The 11,422-nt window shown below is 40.0% G+C and overlaps 1 protein-coding gene across 2 annotated transcripts in view; it reads left to right on the top strand.

Moving 5' to 3' along the window:
- Positions 1-2,014: 2,014 nt before the first annotated feature.
- The window catches only part of NUPL1 (nucleoporin like 1), a 36,845-nt gene continuing 27,437 nt past the window's right edge, over positions 2,015-11,422 (top strand). The window contains exons 1-5 of one of the 2 annotated variants that reach the window (XM_012649893.1): positions 2,015-2,360; positions 7,218-7,360; positions 8,442-8,477; positions 10,342-10,491; positions 11,238-11,375. In XM_012649893.1, the coding sequence (XP_012505347.1) occupies positions 2,254-2,360; positions 7,218-7,360; positions 8,442-8,477; positions 10,342-10,491; positions 11,238-11,375 (574 nt within the window). In that variant the 5' untranslated portion in view covers positions 2,015-2,253. The remainder of the gene's footprint in view (positions 2,361-7,217; positions 7,361-8,441; positions 8,478-10,341; positions 10,492-11,237; positions 11,376-11,422) is intronic. The other variant, XM_012649894.1, reaches the window with a different exon arrangement.

Genomic DNA, 11,422 nt, shown 5'->3' with positions numbered 1-11,422 from the left:
CTTTTATCTGAATCAGATTTCCTTTTTTTACAAACTTTTTACATTAAAACAGTTATATATTTACAGAATTATTACAGAGAGAGTTCCCATATCCCCCATAACCAGTTTCAGCTAATACGAACATCTTACATTAATCCCTGCTGTTATTATTACATTCTCTTTCCTTCCTGCTAATCTCACGTCTTGCTTATTAACATATTTATTAAGTGCCAGGTATTTTGGTCTCAGTAATTTTATGTTGGTATTCTTCAAAAGTTTAGGAAAGAATACATTAGGGAATCAAAAGATATAGGGAGTGACCATCTTTCTATCTTCCCACTAAAATCTGGATCCATCTCTTTTTTTTTTTTCAGTCAAAAGGAAGTACCCCAGATTTTACATGGGCAATCCTCTTACTCGACTATACTATAGCCGTAACTGAAAATAGCATTCTCTGGATCACTGAAGCTTCAAAACCCACAATAATCTTTTATTTTTGTCCTCCTATTCAATAACTATGAATTTTTTCTGTATATTATAGTTCAAATATGTCCCTTTTCTGTTTTATCATTCCCATTGTGACCTTCATAATGTTTAAAATGCTACTTATTTTTAATTATACAAACAGAAGTGGTATATTGGGCTGCTTGGCTGCTATTAACAAAATACCACAGACTGGGTGGCTATAGAAACAGACATTTATTTCTTACAGTTTTGGAGGCTGGGAAGTCCAAGATCAAGGTTCTGGGAGGATCCTCTCCCTGGCTTTCAGGAGGCCCCCTTCTCACTGTGTCCTCACACGGTGGAGAGAGGAGAGCAAGCTCTCTGTTGTCTCTTCTTATATGGGTGCTAATCCCACCATAAGAGACCCACTCTCATGATCTCATCTAATTGAAATACCTCCCAAAGGCCTCATCTCCAAATACCATCACATTAGGGAGGAGGAGGAGAGCTTTGACATACGGATTTGAGGGAAGAGGGACATAATTCAGTCCATAGCAGGTGGCAATGCCTAAGCTCAACGCTGGAGAAAATGTTGAATTAAAGATAGCTGTGAGATGTGAGGTTAGAAAGATTGGTCACCTGGAGGACATTCAGCACCAGACTAAGGAGCCATTGGGCATTAGACCAAGGCAGTGTCACAGTTAGAATTATTTTAGGAGAACAAATCTAGGTATAGCTTACGGGATGGATTTTACCGAAAGAGACCGCGAATAGGAAAACTATTTGGGGGAGTAATGTAACAGCTCATGAGGGAAAAATAAAGACCCACATTACGTAGCAGCCCTCAAATGCACCACCGCCAGGAAGCCTTTCCCGATTTTTCCGCCAAATGGGATCTCCTCTTTAAACCAGCATTTTTCTTATGTTACTCCTAGACCCCTTACATTTCACCTTATATTGTACAGGTTTCTGTACTTTTCTCATCCCTTCCACTTTGCAGTTCCGCTAGTACGAGCACACGGTGTGAGAACGCCGCACCGGTCCCGCAGTCCTACCCACTAGGATTCGCTGACACCATTTGTTGGCTGCGTGCTACGAGATCCACAGGGGTCGGCCAATTCTGCTCGCTGGGCACCGAGAGCGCTTCTGAGCTCCTTCCCGCGGCGCGTGGGGCCCGCAAGGACCGCGCCACATGGGGCTCACGTCGTGGGGCTGATGAGTGATTTACTATGGATTGATTTCCGAAACGTCTCGAGGATGGGGCGGCAGCCAACGAAAGCCAGAAGCCACTTCCTTTTCCGTATGGCGGAGGGGAACCGTGGAGATTCTCGCCAAGGCCTTCCCCAACTCTGGGATTCTGAGAGTCATTTTTGGCAGGAGGCAAGATAGAAACAATAACTGAGATTCAAAAGTCATAAAGTACAAATTACGTCAGCACTGATGCTAAGACAGAAGACCTAAAAAAGAGAAAAATGGTTTTGTTATGTATTTTTTTCAACTATGGGAGCCTGCCCCTTTAAGAGAGTAGGAAGTGCGCCAACTCACCCTCTCCCGGGGAACCTTAAGCGGTTGGCCGACTCTATGCCCTTCCCAGGGTTCTCTGCGTGGCGGGCTCGTTGGCGGAGGGCTCACTTCCGTTCGAACGCCGAACGTGCTTTTGCGTGGTTGCTCCGCCCCCTTCGGCCTTGTCTTTGCAGCCGCTGGGGCTTGAAGTTCCCGCCAGGTCGGGACTGGGCGAATACGATGCTGCCTGGCCCGCCTCGGCTTTGAGGCAGAAGGAGCGTCCCAGACCCCTTTCAGCTTACTGACGGCGTCGAGCCTCAGGCAGCCATGTCCACGGGGTTCTCCTTCGGGTCCGGGACGCTGGGCTCCACCACTGTAGCCGCCGGCGGGACCGGCACAGGCGGCGGATTCAACTTCGGGACCGGAGCGTCTAGGTAACCGCACTTCCTAGCCTTCCCGGGCCGGGTCCTCCCGGACAAAGCAAAGCCGGTGCCGGCAAAGCTCCCTGGTGCCCCTACCCTCTCTCTTCTCGCTGGCTTCCTTCTCGGTGGCCCCGGAGAGAAGCACTTACCGAGCCGCCAGCGTCGTAGGCCTCCGTTCGCTGCGGTGCCCGGGCCCTGCCAGCGGCCTGGTCGGGGGGAGGGCGGGATGGTCTGTGTGCTGTGAGGTCTGTAGAATCTACGTATATAATTCAGGCCGAATGGGGTTTTCACTGAGTGAGGGGGCCTGGGGTTTCACCCCGGAGCCTCAGCGATGTGATGTGTCAGTCTTAGGCATACAATGAACGTTGAATGAATGAATGAAATTATGGTTTATTGTGAGGTTTTTAGAAAGGGACAATTAATAGAAAGCTTTAAGAAGGACAATGAAAAGTTTCTCACGGTTGAGATTTCTTTGCAGTATTTACGGCTTTGGATATTACGGCGCTTTAATGACTTTGTGGTTATTTTTAACGAGCTTTTGAAAAAGCCTTTGTGCCACATGGGACCCTATCTGTTTTTTAAAAATCTGTTTTACAGCGTTTATTGCTGGTAATTTTGTGCAGTAAATGCAGATTAGTATATCGTGGGTAAGAGTGTTTGTTGTAATGACTCAACATGGTCTTTTACTTAAGCGGGTGGCATCTTCATGTTTTTGTGCAACCCACTAGTTAAGGTTGCAACAAAAGTAGCAAAGGTTCAGAAAGAAATTAAAAGGGTGAGACATTTTAATGAGAAATTTAATTTTTGGGACTCAATCTTTTGAAGATAAAGTTGGAGGAGTTCAAGTGTGCACACTCTCGACAGATATCTCCTGAAGCTTAAAAGATGTGGTTGTAAATTAAAAAGGCAAAAATATCTTCAGCATTGCCTGTATTTAAAAAAGGGAGAGGAGAGGAGCTACCGACTACACTCAAGTCAGAAATCTGAGAGTTTTCCTCCTTACTCCCTTTTCTCTTACTCTGCAGTCCTTAGCAAGTTCTGATAATTTTGCTTCTGCAGTTTCCATTTGTCTTCATTTTCAGTGCCACTACCCTGATCCAAGCTATAGCCATTCAAGGAACAAATGTTTATTGGACAAATTCCTCTGTGTGAGTCTCTGTTTTAGGGAGTAAGATAAATGAGTGCTGCTTTCCTGACCCTTATGTTCTTATGAAAATACTTCCTGTCAGGTTTTAAACCAGACACTTCTTGTGTTAGATGAAAACTGCTCCCATCAGCTTATTAAATTAGTTCAATGGAACACCATTGTCTCAAAATCTCCTTTTACCTCAATCTTTTTTTGTCACATTGTAGCCAGAGTGATTTTGTTTTTTTATGAATTCCCATTGCTCCTCCTTCAGTCATTTTCCACTATAGGTAGAATGAAGTAAAAAAAAAAAATAGTCTACAAGGCCCAGAATAATCTAGAACCTCTCCAGACTTATCTTGAGCCTATCTTTTTATTTCAGTGATCCAGACCCACTGTACAAAACAAAAAACATGTACATTGCCACCCAGTACATGTGCACAAATGAATAACTGAAACAAAGTTTCAGAGAAAGATACTGTAACTTCATGGGATGCAGTTTCATGTTTTCTGTTCCGTTCCATTTCATTTTTTAAAAAATGCTGCTTGTGACTTGCTAAATTAATTTTATGCTCCTCTAATGGTCCAGATCATTTGGAACTCAAATAGTTTCTTCCCCAGAGGCCTTTTCTGACCTGTCAGTCTAGGGGAGATTTCCGTTCTCATAGTACTCTGTACTTAAGAGTGCTGATCGCAGTTGTAATTAGTTCACTATATTGTTTACCTGTTTGCTGTCTGATCTAAGCACTAGAATGTCAGCTCCATGATGGTAGAGACCTTTTCATACTGTTTTCCAGTAGACACAGAACCTGGCACTTAATATGTATTTGTTAAATGAGTGAATGATTAATATCTGTCTCTCTCACTGACTGGATACTTTCTGCGGCAGGATCTGAGTCTTAACCACTCCATCCTCAGTCCCTAGGACACTGGCTGGCGTAGAAAAGGGGCTTTAATGAATACCTGTTGAATGACTGAGTAAATGAGTTATTAATAATAAACCAGAAATATTTACCCAAGCTTTAGAAGGGCTTGGATAAATTAACAAAAGCAGAGACAGTCTGACATCAGTGCTGGTTGGGAGGTCCTACAGCTCCTAGTGCTGCCTGGTGATGTGGTAAATCATTTTAGGGGACTTACTCTCCAAGCCTCAACTCCCACATCTGGAAAAGGGTTATCATATATTTTCCTCAGAGTTGTTGAATGAGCCGAAGCATGTATTTAGCATCACGTCTGGCGTTTGCCAAGTGTTAGCTGTTACGTTAGCTCCCAAGTCCACATTAACGCAAGCTGGGGAAGTTAAAATAACGTTCCTGACCTCATGGGAGCCAACTTTGCCTTTCTACAACACATCCCATCAAGTCCTTGGCAGATAACACTGGGTTGAGGCAGTCATTAGTCAGGTCTGGGGTAGTTTTTGTTTTTCTTAAAGTAAATTACCACAAAAAAAAATCTCTTTTGCTTCTGTGGTAGAATAAGAAGATTTCACTTTGATGTATCTCTTTGGTAATATTTTCAACTTTAGTTACGTAACACTTGATAGTGTCTTTGGTTATTTTATGTTGTCAAGAAATTTTGAATATTTTAATTCATTGTCTACAAATACATTCGTTGTTTATCTTTTGTGTATTTCTAAAATAGCAAAAAAAAAAAAAAAAAGAGAGAGAGCACTGATTTGTTTGGGAATAAGGAGCACTTAACCATTTTCCTAATTGGATGTCTTCAAAATTTGCTAACAATTGTTTTATTTATTTAAATATCTCTAAAATACTTATTGTATCCCACATTATACACACAGTGGTCCCAAAATAACAATACTATCAGACTACCACCAGCTAATCTAAATGTTTTTTGCATATGCTCTGCTATCTCTCTCTCTCTCTTTTTTTTTTTTTTTTTTAGTTGTACTACCTATGTTGTCTGGACATAGCCCTTACATACTGTACTCTATTCCTTTTAGCACTCACTTAGTTTTTATTTTTTTTTTAATGTTTTCTTTTTTGTTTTTTATTATTTTTTTAATGTGGTAACTCAGTTTTAATTGTAGCAATAGGGTGTTTTTCTGTTTGATTGTTTTATTTTTAATTTTAGAGACAGAATCTCACTCCGTCACCTAGGCTGGAGTGCAGTGGTGTGATCATAGCTCACTGCAACTCCTGGGCTCAAGTGTCCTCCCACCTCAACCTCCCTAGTAGCTGAGACTACAGACACTGCCTGGCTCATTTTTTCTTTTTTATTTATTTTTTGTAGACAAGAGGTCTTGCTATCTTAATCATCTTTCTACCCCCTTGCTATTCCTGGCATAATGCCTTGTACGTAACATGTTTAGTTAATCATAACAATAGTAACAACATTTATTGTAATCTTTTAACCTTTATTTAAAAACCCTGCTAAGTGGGGACTGTTATTCCCATTTTGCAGATGAGGAAATAGAGGCTTCAAAAGGTTAAATAATGTCACACAAGTACCAGAACATGGGGGAGCTGGTACTGGAACCCAGCCACAACACTACCACCTTCTGCTTAAATGGAAACGTCCCAGGGCTTTTAAGATTTTAAAAATAACATCGGTTCTTTCATGGTGTTTATGTCTTGATGGAATGGCAGAGAAGGGAGTAATAAAGATAAATATATAGGACAAATGGGATTTCCCAATATGCTGTACATGTTGTTATACTCTTTCTTAACTTTCCTACATAGTTTTTTTTTTTTGTTGAGGCAGAGCCTCACTCTGTTGCCCAGGCTGCAGTACAGTGGCACAGTCATAACTCACTGCAGCCTCGAACTTCTGGGCTCAAGCACTCCTCTCACCCCAGCCTCCGGAGTAGCTAGGACTACAGACATGCACCACCATACCTGGCTAGTTTGTTTTATAGAGACATGGTCTCACTATGTTGCCCAGGCTGGTCTTGAACTCCTGGCTTCAAGTGGTCCTCCTACCTTGGCTTCCCAAAATGCTGGGATTACATGTGTGAGCCACCGTGCCCTCTCCTACATAATATTTGAAGTGTCGGATTGTCAAGATTTTTTACTTATTTTCATAATTTGTCCTCCTGCTTGTAGGTAGCAAATTTGAGCCTCTGAGGCTTGATAAGAACAATAGAAAAGTTGTGAACTTTGTTCACATTTACTTGTTTTTATCAGCTGTTCTTTTTTTAAGCTTTCCAAAGCTCTCTGAAGAGAGTTTCTGCTAATGAACACGATCTTGAGACAGGATAATTTTGCTTTGTGTTTAACTTTTGCCAGGATATGTCCCCACCCCCAAGTTCTCCAGTTTCCTTTTTTTTGGTTGCAAGATACCTAACTGCATGAGACCCCACCCCCAATGAATATGGTAACATAGTGATAGAGAGGTGGGGAAACCAACATAGAATAACTTTTCTATGGCTGTTTGAAAATATGCTAGCTTTCAGACAAAAACTGGTGAAGGCAGAATATGTACAATCCCTGCTTATGATTACCTTGAGATCCAGAATCCTCATTGCTATACACTATGCTTTTCTTGAAGCCTGGTATTGTGTTTTTTAAGACTAATTTTACATGTGGATTTATTTTTAGGGAGAACAGAAAAATACTTAAATTTGGTTGGTTAAATTTATTGTTAGTTCCTTTTGGATCTGTTGGTGATATATTAGATGTGTTACGTGAAAGAAAATTATCCTGCAGAGTTAATTGGCTCTAGTAGACTTTATTTTGTGTGTGTGTGTGTTTTTTTTTTTTTTTTTTTTTTTTTTTACAAACAAGCAACCCTTCTGTGGGGCTCAATTTTGGAACTCTTGGAAGTACTGCGACTCCAGCAACTACATCTGCTGCTTCTGGTGGTTTTGGAACCGGGCTCTTTGGAGCTAAACCTGCCAGTGGGTTCACTCTAGGAGGAACAAATACAGGTGAGGAGGATCATCACATTTTCAGGGAGTAGGCTTGGGATATTTATTCTTTCCCAGGTTCTGTCCTACATCTCCCTTTACAAGCATTATCCTTGGTGCTGTATCTTAAAAAATGCTAAATACTAAGATGGAAAGAAGTATGGGAATTAGGAATTAAGGGCCAGTGATAGGCCCAAACATCGGCTATGATCTACTGTAGTGTGAGGAAGGAAAACACACACACTTATTTAATATCTCTCTCAGTAAATTGAAGATCTATTTCTTTAAATATAATCAATTAAGGCAATTTAAATTTTTATATTAGACTATGTAATGCAGTGTTTTACCATAGTGAAGATTGTCGTTTAAGCCAACTTTACCAGTTTGGAACATTAATTAACATATATGGGACTGTCAGCATCCTCTTTTGCTGTGTAGCATGATTTACATTTCTAAGAGATGTTTTAAATTTTTGTATTATTAATTGTTTCAGTGGAAAAAGGGCAAGAGGTAAAGGACTTGAAAATTTCTAGTGGACTTTCCAATAATAGAAAGTTTTTGTTTTTAATACTTACAGCTGAAAAAATTATGTTTCACTGGCGCTGACCATTTCCATATAGAAAGTTTGCTTCCTTATTTACCTTTTATTCTCTACCCCCAGAGCCTCTTGGTGTTTGTTACCACTTCTTGCATTCGCCAGCTATGAGTGCAGCGCCTTTCACAGCCACATTTAGAAAATGAAAGAAATTCTGGGGTAAATAATGAATAGACCAGCCACTGAGCTTGTGATAGCTATGTGCCAATGTTTTGCTTGGAGTAGCCTTTTTTCACCTTGCTTAACTTTGTTATAAGCAATTGTTTGCATTTTATAAATCCTATTCCTTGATTAATCAAATTATATGTAGCCTGTAATATGAAAATCAGTGCTGTGGGAAAAATGCTTGTCTCGGTGGTTATGGTGGCAGATCCCATATATGTATTGGTTTTACTAGAAGTGTTTTCATTCCCTGAGGGGAGTTCCAAGTCTTTCCCTTATGGCAGATAAACCAAAAGAATGCCATCCTCATCAATGATTAAATTTTATTTCTCTTTTTGTCCCCAGGAATAGCAACAACTATAACTACAGGATTAACTCTGGGTAAGAATATTTGAGGAAAGATCCCAGATCTGTAGTTTTCTAATAATTGAAATTAATTGAGTGATCTTCCTACTCTTCTCCTTTTTAATATCTTGCAGAGCTGAGGTATAGAAGAAAGTATGTAAAGAAGTGAACATGTGTCACAGATTTTGACTTGTCAAAGAACCTTCCAATGTTTGGTTACTAAAAAAAAGAGTGGCTTCATACAGGACTTTTTTAATTTAGAAAATATTTTAAATACAGAAATGATTTTTAATGTGGAAATTTACTTTTCACATTATTTTTTCAGTTATTTCACTCTGTTTAGTGGAAAAAGCACCAAACTGTAAGCCAGACTCTTGCAATTAAGCCCTAGACCACTAAACTAGCTGTAAGGTGTTAGAGGTAGTATCTGGAAGCTTTTAGTTATCTACAAAATGAGGGTATTGGATGAAAAAGTTTTGGGCTTCCCTTCCAGTTCAAAAATATAATAGTTTCTGTAGAGGTCTGCTGAAGAGAGTGTGAATAACCAGGGCTTCAGCCTGCTTTGAGTCTGGATGGCAATAAATAATGAGAAAGGAAATGAAAGAATGAAAGGACGTTGAGGAGCTCTTAAATTGCGTTTAAATTAGGGATTGGCAGACTTTCTCGGATGCTACTTAACCTGTCATCAAAAGAAAACACATCTGTTTACTACCAAAGGTCTGGACAGAATTGTCTGCAAAGGCAAGCAACTTCAGTCATCTTGTTCTGTGAGGTTGTAGAACCCATATATGATTTCAAAGCACTGTATTCTGCAGGGACTTCAGTTGTATCAGGGTGATCCAGAAGCAAAGTTTCTGGCTTTTCTGTCGATGATTTGAGGAGATGGCAAAATGCAGGTCATCCATTCATTTCTTATTGTTTATAGTTACTACTTCCTAACTATGTGGCCTTTTGTATACATAATGCTTTGAACATTCAATATTAGCCAGTGGAGCTGGTGGTGAGGATGGTACGGATGATGATATCAGGAACTGTTAAGTGCAGGAGCAAGATGTTCAGTCTGTTATGAGGTGATGGGGACAGGTATGTTCTTGTATAATCTGATAAATTCTCTAATAGATGTGGGAAAGGCACCACAGAAGGCAGAGGAAGAAGAAAGTAGGATTTGGGGGGAGGGAGCAGGAAACATTGTTTTAGGCAGGGGAGTGGAAAGTACAAAGGCCCAATTGTAAAGGATTCACAGAATTTGTGACTAATGGAATGCAAGGGAAGGAAGAGATGCCAAGGATGACTGTTTCTGGCTTGAGCAACTGGTTTGACCAAGGTGAGGGATTTAGCAAAAATTTTTTGTGGGGACATAGGTAGGAGTCCAAAGGGACATCAGGATAGAACTGGGCAAGGGGGAGTCAGGTGGATGTAAATTTAGACTTATGCACCTGTAGTTGAAATGATGCAAGTGGGTGAGATCATTGGGGAAGTAAGGAAGCAGGAATGGAGTATCAGGACATGAACAGAGGAGAGCTGCAAGAAAGGACTGAAAAGGAATAGAGAGTGAGCTGGAAGCTGAGAGAGACTCTGGAATAGAGAATGGTGGTTTAGTCTTGGAGAAGAGAAGCTATTTTTCTGCTGAGATTAAAGGGAAGGAAGGAAGATAAACACAGTTTTAGATAAATCTAGGGATAGAATTGGAATTGATTATGATATTACATTGATTGGGTTTTCTTTTTCTTAATCCAAAGAGCCATCTTTTCTGAATTTATCATGATTTAGTCCCAGCTTTAATATGTGTTTTCTTATACATATACTCTTATTCTGTTGACAAAAAGTGGGATCATTATTGAAACCAGCAAAGTATATATATACTTCAGGTAAAATGGAATTTTTTAATTTATTTAAACAGGAACGCCAGCCACTACATCTGCAGCTACAACAGGCTTCAGTTTAGGATTCAATAAACCTGCAGCATCTGCCACACCATTTGCTCTACCTATTACTTCTACCTCAGCTAGTGGTCTCACTCTTTCATCTGCTCTGACGTCAACTCCAGCAGGTGAGGCAGAATGGAAAAGAAGTTGCATTTAATGGCTAAATTTAAATTTTATTTGATTAGAGAACATAGATGTCTACCTTTATTAAATATAACTTGTTTGGGAAACTTTCATTTCAATCATTCGGCAGTCATGACCTATTAAATCATTGATTTAGTAGGTACGGTGGTACGCCTGTAGTCCCATCTACATGGGAGGTTCAGGAGGGAGGATTGCTTGAGCCCAGGAGTTGGAATCGTAGCTAGACCCCATCTCTTAAAAAAAAATAATTGATTTGTAAAGAAGAAAAGTCAGTTTTGGGCATTAAAGCAGCAGAGGCCATCTTCGGAGATGGTCTCTATTTACAGAGCAAAGCCGGGGAGAGGGTTAGAGAAGTAAAATGTCAAGCTATGAATATCTACTTTGTTTTTAAGTAGTCTTTTTGTGACAGGGAAGGCTAGACTTCCTATAAACCTTGTGTAACTAAAGATTTATTTAATTTTGAAGGTAAAATTGGTGCCCTGGGTTGAAAACTATTGTTTTCTGGAATCGGTTACCTGGTGCCATTCTAATATTACCCAAAGCCCTTTTTTATGTTACTGGTCTTTGAAGGTACTCTTTTTCTTTATTCTTAAGTATATATTGTGTAATTTTGTCTTTAAAAAGTAGTTTTTCCAAAGAGTTGATCAGTTTCTTAAAAAAATTATTCGTGTTTTTCTATGGTGTTCTAATGTTACCTTTTAAAGGCTTACTGTCTCACTTTTTATAGCATCCACAGGATTTACTTTAAATAATTTGGGTGGAACAACAGCCACAACTACAACTGCATCTACAGGCCTTTCTTTGGGGGGAGCCTTAGCTGGTTTGGGAGGTTCGCTTTTCCAGAGTGCAAACACAGCAACAACAGGTAATTGATGGTATTTATTCTTCAAATATTTATTCTTCAAATATTTA

Source organism: Propithecus coquereli, unplaced genomic scaffold, assembly GCF_000956105.1.
Source record: "Propithecus coquereli isolate 6110/MARCELLA unplaced genomic scaffold, Pcoq_1.0 Scaffold306, whole genome shotgun sequence".
Classification (NCBI taxonomy): domain Eukaryota; kingdom Metazoa; phylum Chordata; class Mammalia; order Primates; family Indriidae; genus Propithecus; species Propithecus coquereli.
This window is presented reverse-complemented; position numbering and strand designations above follow the sequence as displayed.